The 14,395-nt window shown below is 39.6% G+C and overlaps 1 protein-coding gene across 4 annotated transcripts in view; it reads left to right on the top strand.

Annotated features, from left to right (window-relative positions):
- KDM1B (lysine demethylase 1B) overlaps nucleotides 1-14,395 on the top strand; it is a gene marked incomplete at its 3' end in the record, with an annotated part of 53,410 nt that overhangs the window by 4,780 nt on the left and 34,235 nt on the right. For all 4 annotated transcript variants that reach the window (XM_084228931.1, XM_084228930.1, XM_084228929.1 and 1 more), the window contains exons 5-6: nucleotides 1,174-1,290; nucleotides 10,523-10,561. In XM_084228931.1, coding sequence (XP_084085057.1) covers nucleotides 1,174-1,290; nucleotides 10,523-10,561 — 156 coding nt within the window. The remainder of the gene's footprint in view (nucleotides 1-1,173; nucleotides 1,291-10,522; nucleotides 10,562-14,395) is intronic.

Below are 14,395 nucleotides of genomic sequence, written 5' to 3'. Positions count from 1 at the left end.
TACTCTTAAAAGAATACTTTCATTTTAGAATTGTTTTTTACATTTACAGAAAATTTGCAAAGATAATACAGAGAGTTTCCAAATATCTTTCACCTACTTTTTCCTAATGTTATCTAACACCCCTGATTATTTGTCAAACTAAGGAATTAGCATCGATATAGGATTAATAACTACAGGAAAGACTTTCCTTTTTTTTTTTTTAAAGGATAAAGTGATTTTTATTATTGGATAATTATATCCCATAATTATTGTTGGACATGTTACGACATCCTTTGACATTCCAAATTTCTCGTTTTAAAATTTAATGATAACATATATCAAGTTCAAGAATTGATTTTGAAGTAAATTATTGTAATTACAGTCTGTATTGCCACTACTTAAAAGTCAAACACAATAACATTGCTAAAGACCTACCTAACTTTGAAAGTTAGAATTGATTTCTCCATTGATATTAAAAACAAACAAAAAAAGATGCAAAAAAGTTATATAATCTTTAATAATTACTAAAAGACATTAAATTTTGGCTAATAATAAATTTAGATTATGCATTCAAATAGATATGAGATCTAGATCTTTTATTTCTTCCCTGATAAACAAAACAAAAATTATTATTGATTCCCCAACAGGTAACCTTGAAGAAAATAATTAACGGCTTTTTACTTATCAGTGATTTTCAGCTAATTTCTGGGAAAAGTAATAATTATAAAAAGTTTCCATACAAGCTGATTTTAAAAATATTTAAAAATGCTCGATTTCATTAGTTACCATAGAAATGCAAATTAAAATCACCAGGACAGACTTTCTTTGGGTTTCATTGGTTTTTGTGCTAGTGTATTTTTACTATTCCAAGATCCAATCCAGGTTACCATACTGCTTTCAGTGTGCAGACTTTTTGACTAACTAAACGCAACTCTGATTATTTTTATAGGTTAGTGCTGGAAAACATTTCAGACAGCAGTGCGCAGATCACCTTTGAACTCTCCTGTTCCTTTGAGCTAGCATTGAATCAGAATTTATCCTGATGGGGCAAAAGTGGATTATGTGGGTGGTGGGGTGATACAAGAGGGAGAAAAGTTCTTAGAAATGTAAAAGATTCAGTAACTCTTGTGAAGAAAATGACAACATGAGTGGCAAAGGACAGACTAACCAACTCTGCATTGGCTTCCTACCTAGGTTCAGTGTACAAAGCCAGAGTGTGGAAAATGGAGGCAACTTACCAAGGAAATCCAGCTTACTTCACAGATAGCAAAGACCTACCGGTGTGGTATGAAACCTAATGCTACTGCTAAGGTATGACGTGTGTGGTCTTCCTTTTGAATTAATTGATAAGTTCATTTAGATGTCAGTAAATGGCAATGCTATTTTTCATTTATTGTATTGATCACTCTATCTGGATTGTATTGGTTCACCTATAGCTGAACCCCACCTACAATCACTTTACCAATAAAGGATTTTATTTTTCTCTCATTATAAGCAAATTGGAAGGAGGCTGGTTAGGTTGGTGTGGTTGCCTGAGGAAGTCTCTTAGTTTCCAGTTCTGTCACAAGATGGTTCTGTCACAAGGTGGTTCTGTCACAAGATGGCTGCCACACCATCAGACATTGTGTCCAAATTATAAGCAAAAAAAGGGGGGTAGGCAAAGGGCAAGAGTGCTGTGCCAGCTGACTCTCTCCCAGTTTTAGTGGGAAAACAGGAGCTTTCCTGGAAGTTCTGAGTTGGTTTCTATTTATAGCTCACTGGCCAGAACAGGACCAGGTAGCTACTCCGAGCGACTGCAGACCAAGGAAGAAAAGACTTTACAACTGAGCATGTTGCAATATCAAACAAATAGCCTGTTAATAAGGAACAAGGGATGAATGGATATGTTTGGGCAATTAGCAATCTGTGGTTGATGGAATGTGCCCTTTGTGAAATTTGGTAGTCACTTGGTATTTAAGAATGTTAAAATTTGGCAGCTACTTAGTGATTAATGCTTTAATCTACATTAATCTAGCATTAATCTACACAGATGTCTCTGGTTCTTTCAGTACATTAAAGAAGATTAGGATTCATCATGCTCTAAGAAATGAAGTACTTTCTTTTATTAATATTGAATTACAATATACATCCCAGGAAATTCATCCTTTTCAAGTTTAAAATTCAGTGCTTTGTGGTATAGTCACAAAAATGTGCACTTATCACTGTGAAGTGTTTTCTTAGTTGAAGTATTTCCCGTTTAAAGAATGATTGAAAACTTTGTGAAGTTTAAGATATAAATAGTAAAGCAACTCATAATTACTATAAACATATTTGAATGATTTTGCAGAGTGAAATGGTGAGAAAAAGGGAATGAACATTTAGGAATATTTTTTATTGCTTTGGATTTCATGTAGGTATTACATGAATATAATTTCAGAACTTTAAAAAAGCAAATTGTATGTATATGTATATGTAAATATATATATATACACACACACACATAAAATCAACAAATAGAAAGTAAAAATCCTCTAACTCTCTCTTCCTTCCCATACTGATATGTTATCACTCTTAATGATTCATTCATCCTACTAGAACTTTTTTTTTTTTTTTTTTTTTTATAGAGGCATGCTTTATTTATTTTGTTTTGCTGGTCTGTTTGTTTGTTTTGTTTATACAAGCACTGGGTACAGTCAGAAGCGCAGGAGGGTGAGAGAATTCACCAGAGCCAGAGCGGGGAGCAGAACAGGCAGAAGGACCGAAGTACACTGCTGAGGGGAGCAGCGGGCGGCAGGAGAGGTCTGCGCGCCATGTGGGACCCTCCTCCGGTGGCCAGGGAGCAGCCGGGGATAGAACCGGCGCCGCAGAGGCCGCGGGCAGCTTCGCAACCCAGCGCTCAACCACTGCGCCACCGGGGAGGCCCCCTACTAGAACTTTTTAAGTGCATTTTATTACAGGTTTCTAGCAGGCACATTTTTTTTAAGGCTCTCGATATAAATATCTGAACAGATTTTTTAAAGATTTAAAGACCTGTAGATCAGAGTCATTTTATCAAAACTTACCTGCACTGAACGCCGTTATTTTTAGTAGATAGAAAATTGCATCATGGTTTTATTAATTGAGGTATAATTACATACTGTAGTCACATGCATAGATTTCAATGACTTCCACTGAGTTTTAGAAAACGTCTACCCTAGCCAGAACCCCAATCTCTCACAGTCTCTCACCCTAAAAAATTCCAGTTATTTCCCTCCTGCTCTGCAAAAGCAACCACTATTTTGATTTCCATGCTCCATCCAGAGTTTTGTTTGCTCTTGACCTTCTAAAAATGAAATCAGCCAACATACACCCCTTTGTGTTTCGATTCTTTCACTCCTTCAAATTGTTTTTGAGATTCATCCACCTTGCATGCATTGTTAGTTTTTGTCTTTTTATTGTGGGGAAGTGTTCCCTTGTATGAATTTACCACACTGGTTTAACTGTTCTCCCGTGTAAGGATGTTTGTGTTTAAAATTTTCGGCTATTATGAATCAAACTGTAGCGAACATTCTGTGCAAGTGTTTTTGAGGACCTGTGTTTTCATTTTCAAAGAGTAAATGTATAGGAGTGGAATTGATGAGTCATATAATTAATTTCTTTTTGTTTAAGAAATTGCCAGATGGTTTTCTGCAGTTGTACCATATTACACCATTTGTTAGTGTTCTTTACTGGTGTGTCATTGTGATTTTCATTTTCATTTCCCTGATGGCTAGTGTTGTTGAGGTTCTTTTCGGATGCATATTAGTCTTTCATAGTTTGCCTTTGGGAAAATATCTGTCCGAGTCTTTTTTAAAAATTGGTTTTGTCATATCTTGTAGGAGGAGTTCCTTAAGTAATCTGGATATGGGATATGTGTCTTGAATCTTTGCCTTAACATTTCCTTTTGCTAATAGGTCTTTTGATGAACAGATTTATATTGTGAAGCCTCATTTATCCATTTTTTTAATGCTGAAAACTTTTTGTATCTTTTCTGAGACATCGTTGACTGCCTCTCAACTTGAAGATAGCCTCCTATTTTTTTTTTTAAGGAGTTTAATCATTTAAACCTTTACATTTAGGTCACTAATGTATGTCAAGTTAATTTTTGGTTTTGATGTGCTGTATAGTCCAAGATTCAGGGGTTTATGTCACATAAATACTTAACTGTACAGTACTATTTGTTGACAAAACTGTGTTTTTTGTTTTTTGTTTACCATGGCATTATGTTGGCATCATTATTAGAATCACTTGGTCATAAAGGTAGGTCTACTTCTGGACTCATCCATGAATTTTTTTTTTTATTTTCACCTCACTACTCTGCTGTCTTTATTATTGTATCTTTATAGTAAGCCTTAAAATCAGGTAGTGTAATTTCCTCCAAATTTTTCTTTTTCAAGATTGTTTTGGCTGTTCTAGTTCCTTTACACTTCCCCATAACATATTATAATCAGCTTATCATATGCCTCTGAGATTTTGATTGGAATACACTGAGCCTGTCGATTATTTGAGGGTAAACTGATTGCTTTACATTTTCTGTCTTCTAATCTAGGTGTCAGCATATTGCCTGGGCCAATTCTGGCCCCCCGCCTGTTTTTATAAATAAAGTTTTATTGGAACACAGCCAATGTTTGTAGCTGAGTCTTCATGCTACAGTGGCAGGGTGGTTGCAACAGAAACTGTGTGGTCATATTACTGACTGGCCCTTTACAGAAAATATTCCCTGACACCTGTTCACACCCATGAACACAGCCTATCTCTCCCATCTCTTCACAATCTTTTAATTTCTCCAAGTTTTGTTAAATTTATGTCTAAATATTTTCTTTTTCCTGTGATTGTAAGTGAAATTTATTTTAACTTAATTTTTAAGTCATTTGTCGCAATTATATAGAAATACAATTTATTTTTTTGTGTATTGACTTTTGCCCACACTCATTATACTCCTTAGATCTTTTTATAGATTCCTCAGGGCTTTCCACAATTATGTCAACTCTGAGTAAAGACTGTTTTGCCTTTTTAAAAGAGACTCAAGTCTTTCTTTTGCCTTATTTTGCTGATTTTGACTACTCAGACAGTGTTGAATAAACATGGGCGTACAGGTATCTTTGTCTTGTTTCTGACCTTAGACAGAATGGGTTCAGTGTTTTATCATTAGAATGTTGGTTGTGGCTTTGCACAGATACCAGTCATAAGACTAAGAATGTTCTTATTTCTTGTTTGCTGAAAACTTTTATTTTGAATTGATGTTGGGTCTTATCAAAAACTTTTTCTGCATCTTTTATGATGATCATGTGGTTTTCCTCTTTCACTCTGTTAATGTGGTAAATTATACCATTTTGAGATGTTGAAACAATCTTGCATTCTTGGGAAAAAATCCCACTTATCCTTTATACATCATCCTTTTAATGGATTGTTGGATTCAGTTTTGTAATATTTTGTTAAGGATTTTTGCATCTGTGTTCATAATAGATACTCTCCTTTTCTTGTAGTATCTTTGTCAGGTTCTGTTACAAGAACTTATATGCTGATTCCATAGACTTTCTTGAGAGGGATCGCCTCCTATTTAAAAAAAAAATTAAAATTAAAAAGGAGGGAGAAGTATATCCTCTGTCTTGTTCAAGAGTTTGTGCAAGTTTGATATTTCTTCTTTACCAATTGGTATCACTCATTAGTGAAGCCATTTGGGCTGGTTTCTTTGTGAGAAGTTTTGAAATTACAAATTCCCTTTCTTCAGCAGATACACGGCTACTCAGGTAGATTTTTCTTTCAGTTTTGCAAAGTTCTGTTTTTCAAGAAATCTGTTTATTTTGTCCTTGGTGTCAAATCCGTTAACTGAAAAGTTGTTTGCATTATTTTTTAGTTTCTTTTTAATGTCTGTGGGATGTATGCTGGTCTCCTGCTTTTATTTTTCATGTTGGTCATTTGGGAGAGAGGATAGAAAACACAGATCTAAGCCAGGGACTGGGGTCCAGGAATTAACAAGTCTTATTCAAAAAAATTTCCGTTTATCCTTTTTTTTTTTTTAAGATTTATTTTTATTTATCCATATAAGAACTGGGGTACAGGCCAGAGGTGAGGGGTGTGAGAGGATTCACCAGAGACAGAGCAGGGAGCAGAACAGGCAGACTGACTGAAATACACTGCTGAGAGGAGCAGCGGGTGAGTCAGGAGTGCTCTGCTGCGCCAAGTGGGTAGCTCCCTGCCGGGGGCTCAAACTCGTGCTACAGTGGCTGTCAATAGCTTGATAGCACTAAGACTTCAACCCCTGCACCACCAAGGAGGTTCCAACCTTTCCATTTATCCTTATTTGATTCTCAAACTCAACTGCCAGAGTACAAGTTCTCTCAGAGTGGTAGAAGAGAAAAAATAAATGTGGGGAGTTCATTGTCCAGGCAGATTGGTGCACAGAGAGAAGGTGAGGTTTTTTTGTTTTGTTTTTGTTTTTTTAAAGATTTATTTATTTATTTATACAAGCACTGGGTACAGTCAGAAGCGCTGGAGGGTGAGAGAATTCACCAGAGACAGAGTGGGGAGCAGAACAGGCAAAGTGACGAAATACACTGCTGAGGGGAGCAGCGGGCGGCAGGGAATCGAATCGGCGCTGCAGAGGCTGGGGGCAGCTTTGCAGCCTGGCACTCAACCGCTGCGCCATCAGGGGAGGCCCGAGAAAGTGAGGTTTAAGGAGTGAAGATGCCATGACAGTCGATGGGGAAGTGGAAGCTCACTCAGCCAGCAGAAACTGCTCGAACACTACTAGCACCTGTGACCCAGATTGCTTCTCAAGTGAAAAGACTCAGTGACATATCCCTATAATATTTAAAGCAGAGTTCAGCCAAGGAGCAGTCAAAAATAGCAGCCTATTTTAATAGATACTAGCCTTTGGGCCATTCACACTCAACCTATTTCTGCAAAGTTCCTCAACCATTGTTCTAGCAATTAAAAATATATTTTGGATGGTTTATATGAGTATGTTGCTGAATACTAGGTATGATTTTGTAGCAAAATTTATTTTATTTTTATGTATTTTTTAATTTATATGTATTTTACATCATTGTTCATTTTTAAACAATGGTTGCTTCCCCCCACCAGGTGTAGTCCCCTTAGAGTTTCCCTCACCAATGCACCCGTGCAGCATCACCTCAGTCCCCTGTGCTCCTCTCTCCCTCCCTCTGATGCCTCTCCCTCCTGCTCCCCTACAGGATGTCTCTGGTTTATAATTGTCTGTTTTTGTTTTGCTTTGTTGTGTTTTGTACTGTTATTATTTTTTTCCTTTTTAGTTCACTTGACTCTTCCTCAGGTGTTATCTACCTTTTCGAATTCTTCAATTTAAGTAGTTTTTGAAAAAAAATCTAAGGTTTTCTTAAGAATGATTTTGTCTTGGAAAAATGATACATGGTTATCATTAGAAAATTCAAGTCATATAGAAAAGAACAGAAATGATAGAAAAATAAAAATTATGTAGTTATCATCATGAAGTGACTGTCATTAAATGAGATTCCTTCAAGAACATTTCACGTGTGCACAAGAAATCCTGACTGAAATAAATAGCTTCACATTAAATGTCATTACTCTACTGGCTGGTTTTATGGAAGATGTATTTAATACAACATAATCTAGAAATGAAAAAAAAAAGTCTAAGTGAAATTGTGGAACATAGGGGTAATTATTTCTTCATCTCAAGAAATAGTTCCTAAAAACCTCCTTAAATATTCAGACAATACATGATAAGAATGTTCAGAAGTTGGAATCACTCTAATTTTTAACAAAATCACACTTCAACCCTCTCCCCCTTTTTAGCGCTCCTAATCTTTGCTGGTGTTTTGTTGTGTTGTTGTTTTAGTTTCATTTACTCTGTCAGAGATTGTATCATTTCTTTTTATTTTATTTGCGTAGAAGAACTGGGGTGTAGGCCCGAGGCGCAGGAGGTGAGTGGACTTACCAGAGACAGAGTGGGGATCAGAACAGGTGCATCTACTGAAATACACTGCTGTTGCTGCTGTGCTATGTGGGTCACCTCCCTAGATGAGATTCTAAGTCCTCATCCAGGTGATAGGGCTGATAAGGCTGATAAGGGGTGATACGGCTGAGACTCAAACCCTAGGCCACCAGAAAGGCCCAGTGTCATTTCTTTCTATAACATGTTTCCTCCCTTTACTTCTGCTTCAATGCTGACATGAGCTTACTGTTCCCCCAGTTTTTCTCACCCCAGTTCCTTCTCTTCCATGTTCTTTACTTTGATTTATCACCAGTTTGGATGTGTTTTCATGTTTGTACACTTTTCCAGGAAGTATCAAGGTGTCAGATTCCTTGAGTTTCAGAAAACTTAATTGCTCTTCTCTCCTTTCCTTCAAAAGTGGAAAGTTTTATGGTCTTCTTGAATTCCAGCTGCTCAGGGCGGTGTTACATCTTTTAAATCTCTACTCCCCCAGAAATCCTCCCTTAAGACCTTACTCCTCTAGTCGGAATTGGTTACCATCCAGATCCTGAACTCTTGAAATATTTTTTTCAGTAACGTCTCTTGACCCAAGTCATTTTCGTTTTTAACTTGCCCTTTTGCCTAAAACAAAGTCTGGAAGGATTTACTTGTAATATTTTAAAGGGAATGGCAGCCAGTGATGCATTGCTTGCTCTTGTCATTTGCTGTGTCTTAAAAATGCTTCCATGTCAAGCACGTGACGATCCCTTTCTTGTTCAAGACTGTACAATAGAGTCCATAGACTGGAAGTATTGTGATCAATTTATCATGATTGAAGGGCACTTGTGGGACTTCACACATTTATCGTTAGTTACACTGCTACAGTAATAAGCTTTGCATCACTACCATTTTTCAGTATGTTTGTCAGATCAATTCCTAGAAATGAAATTTCACTGCCAAAGAGCCTACACAGTTGTTTTTAATATGAAATAATTGAAAAACACAAAAGAGGATGTGTAATTGGTACGGAATAAAGAGTGATAGCAAACACATATATAACTATCTCCTGGTTTGAGAAGCAGAATGTTTCCAGTGTTTCTGTAACTCCTGGGGTGCCCCTCAGTAGAGCTCTTTCTCTCCCTCTCCTGGGGGGCAGACTGTATTCTGAATTTTTTTCATCTGCTTTTTGTTATAGAGGAAATACTATAAATATCATAAATGTCATAGGAGAAGTATGAAACCCTAAAATTTTTAGCACTTAATATTTTGCATGTTTTTATACTGGTTTAAAATATATCATTTGCATTCCTCTGCTGCTTGCTCTTTTCACTCACCTGTAAGGTTTTCCAGAGGCATCCTCGCTGAAAGTTCTGGCTCCTTAGTTTGTGCTGCTGATAGTGTTGCTCTGCCCTCCTGCTAGAAGAACTCAGAAGGGGTGATTCTAGTGTTAGACTATTATATGTCTTTCCCTCTGAGCGTTCTTGCACACCTGACCTAGTGCACACATGCAAGAGTTTCTCTGGAATCTAATTCAAGGGCTAGAATTACCAGTTCATATGGTATGCCAATCTTTGGTTTATTTAGGTAAGTTTTTTAAAAAAAGATTTATTTATTTTTGCATACAAGAACTGGCATGCAAACCAGAGGTGCAGGAGGATAAGAGGATTCACCAGAGACAGAGTGGGGAGCAGAACAGGCAGACTGACTGAAATACACTGCTGAGGGGAGCAGCGGGCGAGACAGGAGAGGTCTGCTGCACCATGTGGGTAGCTCCCTGGCCAGAGGGGGATCAAAGTCATGCTGCAGAGGTTGCAATAGCTTCATAGTGCTCTGCCTAACCCTTGCGCCACCAGGGAGGCCCTATTTAGGTAAGTTTTTAATTGAAATATACAAACAGAAAGTGCACACACAAGTCAAAATGCATAGGTTGATGAATTTTCACCAAGACCCCATTTAGGTCAGCTCCCATTAAAGAAATCGAACTCTTACCAGCCCTTCAGAAGCCTCCTTCTATCCCTTTCCATCAGCACCTCTACTGTAGATGAGCAAAAGCAAGCAATTGAACTTGACCTAAGTGGAATCAACTGTATGTATTCTTTTGGGTCTGGCTGCTTTAATCCCCCATTATGTCTGTGAGTGCATTCATGTTGTAGTGGGTACTGGGAGTTTGTTTATTCTCCTTGCTGTGTTACGAGCCGTGGATTGTAATGTGGTTTATTTCTCCATCCTACTTGGACTTCTTGGTTGTTCTTAACCTTTTTTATTTTAAGCAATGCTCCTTGGAATATATGTTAATGCTTCTGTTGATGCACATGTGCAAGCATCTCTGGAATATATAGCAAACTTAGAAGTGCAGGGACATGCTATGTACGTCTTCAGTTATACAAGGCGGTGCCAAGTTACTGTGCATTTAAATTTTTCACATTTTGTTCAGTTGCTCTCCAGAATCATTATATTCCTTTAGATTTTTCACCTGGGGCACCCTAATGTGTCTTCCCCACACCCTCAGTGTTTTATCACACTTTTTTCCTTTGCCAGTCTAATAGGTGAAAGGGGTATCTTAATGAAGGTAAATTGACACCTAAGGCCATATTTGATGCATAAACCTAATTAACACCTGATTTTCTGTCACAGCCTGAGACCTCAGATCACTGTTCCCTACCCGAGGACCTGGTGAGTATTTCTGCATGTTCTAGGCTAGACGCTTAGTGCCTTCAAATGATAAATACTATAAGTAAATGTAACCATTTCATGATTTTCTCTTTTTATTTGGTTGCTGGTTGAAGACTTTAAAATGATAACATGACAAAAATGGTACAGTTATGTTGCTTTACATTAAAAGGAAATAAAAAGGAAGAAACTGCTATTATCCTCTCTAGAAGGGTCGGACTCATTATACTTGTTTCTCATAGATGATTTTGTGACCCTGTCTCCACTCAGTCTTTCCAAGACAAGAACAAGAGGCCCCTATGTTGATGGTCTTGGGCCAGATTCTTGGGTGTTCTGATCTTGTTGTCACTGCAGCAGCCAGTCCTGGCCCACATACCCCAGGGCAGCAGATCTCCACCAGACAAATCATCTTGTTTGATTTGTCTTTATGAAACTTCACAACCTGAGCTGGCAAACTCCTTGTGGCAGCTAACCAATGGCTGTTTAAAAAAATGATCTTTATTTTCATTCTCAATTGCTGCATCTCTAAAATTCTAAGATTTGGAGTCATTCTCAATTTCCATGACTCAAGATTTTTCATTTGCAATTTATCTAGATGTCTGAAACTCAAGCGCTGGGGTTGATTTTTTTTTTTTTTAAATAGAGGCATGTTTTTTTATTTATTTATTTGTTTGTTTGTTCGTTTGTTTTGTTTACACATGCACTGGGTACAGTCAGAAGCGCGGGAAGGTGAGAGAATTCACCAGAGCCAGAGCGGGGAGCAGAGCAGGCAGAAGGACAGAAGGACACTGCTGAGGGGAGCAGCGGGCGGCAGGAGAGGTCTGCGCGCCATGTGGGACCCTCCTCCGGTGGCCGGGGAGCAGCCGGGGATCGAACCTGCGCCGCAGAGGCCGCGAGCAGCTTCGCAACCCAGCGCTCAACCGCTGCGCCACCGGGGAGGCCCTGGGGTTGATTTTTAGGCAAATGGAGAATTGACAACTAACAAATCTACTTTAAATTCTGTTATATAAAGGGAGGTGTGAGATGCACACACCCACACTTGCTTACATGTATGCATATTTAAAAATATCATTTGTCCCCTCAAATATTTCCATAGTAAAGCAGTGGCCCAAATAATTTTTGAATCTAGGATAGAAAAGAAACAATAATTATGAATATAGTTACAATACCTCATGAATCAGTCCCCTATTATTCAGACCATGAAGAGTCCCTGAGTGTTCATCTGCCAGGTGCTGCCTTTTACATTCAGTTAAGAAAGCCTCAGAGGGTCCTCCCTGGTGGTGCAAGGGGTTAAGACACAACCTATGAAACTATCTGCAGTTTGATCCTAGAGACAGAGTGGGGAGCAGAACAGGCAGATCTACTGATATACACTGCTGAGGGGAACAGCGGGCGAGACAGGAGAGGTCTGCTGCACCATGTAGGTAGCTCCTTGGCGGCTGGGGATCTAACTCATGCTTTAGAGGCTGTGGATAGCTTCATAGTGCTGTGCTTAACCCCTTGTGCCACCAGGGAGGCCCTCTACCACTCTTTTTTTTTTTTTAAGATTTATTTATGCATACAAGAGCAGGAGTGTAGGCCAGAGGTGTGGGCGGTGAGAAGATTCACCAGAGCCAGAGTGTGGAGCAGAACAGGAAGATGTACTGAAGCACACTGCTGAGGGGAGCAGCGTACACAACAGGAGAGGTCTGCTGCGCCATGTGGGCCACCTCCCTGGCAGGGGATCGAACTCGTACTGCAATAGCTGTTTAAAAAAATGATCTTTATTTTTTGGGGGGATTGCTTCATAGTGCTGACGCTTAACCCCTTGTGCTACCAGGGAGGCCCTTCTACCACTCTTCTTAAAAGGACCCCAATAATAGTGAATTGAGGGCATTCTCTACTCCGGTGTGACCTCGTCTTAGCAAATTATATCTGCAGGCAGCTCCCCAGCTCCCCTGTCCTGTGACTATACAGGTGTCTCTCTTTTTCTTTCTCATCCTAACAAACTCTTCCTTTTAAAATGTGAAACAAAAACAAGAAAACAAATTAACATCTGCAAAGACAATACCTCATTCTTCCAAATGAGGTCACATTTGGGGAGATGCCACAGAACCTAGTGGAGTGGGTATTTCATTACATAAGGCGACAGATTGACTGGATCAGGTATGATTTCTTCAGTGATAAGTCAAAGGGGAGAGTGGGATTTGGGGGGCATATGGACAGAATGATAGCCAGGTAAGTGAGGGTGATAGCCAGAAAGAGTGAGAGTGCTCATGTACCAGAGAAGTGCTAGTTCACTAGCCATCCTTCAAGCTCCTCATCTTCATGCCAGTGGCAGATACAGCAGGAGTGGAGGGCCGGGCTGTCTTGGATCCTGACTCAACTTACAGTACCACTGTGTGACCCAAGAGGTTGAAGAGAATGAATGGGAAGAGCTGGGGTTCAAGCTTTTTAAAACACCTAGATCTGACCTCTATATGACCCATTTGGGTCAGCATCTGGGCACTCAATTTTTTCTTTCCTTGTTGGCTGAATTAGGGAGTCCTAGGGGGCAGTCTGGGGGTGCCCAGGAAGGGACTGAGATGTTCCTTTTTGGTACAGCTCAGGCTGGGCAAGGGAGCCAAACCCCCAAAAAGTCTTGAGAACAAAGATTTGCTGACTGCCCAGGGGCCAGCAAAGACATGAATGTGTATAGCAGCTGGGAGTACCCTATAAGGGGTGCTGGGGCTTGTAGTAAGATGAAAAATGCAGGCTCCAGAGTTGGATCAAATACAGCTCCAGGGCCTGCCCTGGCAGCGCAGCAGTTGAGTGCAGCACTGTGAAGCTGTCTGCAGCCTCTGAAATGCTGGTTCGATCCCGGCCGGCCGGCGAGGGGTCCCACATGGCATGGCAGACCTCTCCTGTCTCGCCCGCTGCGCCCCTCAGCAGTGTATTTCATCAGTCTGCCTGTTCTGCTTTCCACTTTGTCTCTGGTGATTCCTCTCACCCTCCTGCGCATCTGGTCTGTACCCCGGTACTTGTATAAGTAAAATAAAATATATAAATCTTAAAAAAAAAGAAACTAAAAAAAAAAAAAAATGCAGTTCCAAATTGGATTTGCCCTGTAGATCTGGAGTTCACAAACCTCTGCTGATGGCAAGTGGCATTTGCATAGAGCCTGGAGAAGTAACACCAGGTCTCAAGGTTCTGCTCTATCAGATTCCGAGAATTCTTGGAGTGTATGTTCAGGATTATGTTTCGAAAGGCTGTCTAACAAAGCATTTGATCAGTGTTGCTTTAGAAGCCAAGTCAATTTTATTTTTATTGTGATAGTCATCCCGGGGAGACTGATCCAGTGAGTCCCTGTGCTAAATGACCTCTGGAATATGGTCACATATTTTATTTTTTTTTAAAGATTTATTTATTCATGCATACAAGAACCGGGGTACAGGCTAGTTGTGTGGGAGGGTGAGAGGATTCACCAGAGACAGAGTGGGGAACAGAACAGGCAGACTGACTGAAATACACTGCAGAGGGGAGCAGCGGCCGAGACAGGAGAGGTATGCCATGCCTTGTGGGTATCTCCTCAGCCGGCCAGGATCGAACCCGCACTGCAGAGGCTGCAGACAGCTTCACAGCACTGTGTTCAACCCATTGTGCCACCGGGGAGGCCCTGATCATATATTTTAAGATTGAAAACAGTGTTTTTGTTCAGTTACCACATTTAGCATCTTATTTTGATCGTTGTCATTTTTCCTCTGGAAGTTTTTTAGGTAACCACTGGCAGAAAGCATGAACACTTGACTGCTACTTAGGGGGAATTATGCTTTATGCTTAGGGTTTGTGCTTTATGCTTTAGATCCTAGGTTTTAAAAA

This window comes from Talpa europaea (genome assembly GCF_964194135.1).
Source record: "Talpa europaea genome assembly, chromosome: 2".
Taxonomy (NCBI): Eukaryota; Metazoa; Chordata; class Mammalia; order Eulipotyphla; family Talpidae; genus Talpa; species Talpa europaea.
This window is presented reverse-complemented; position numbering and strand designations above follow the sequence as displayed.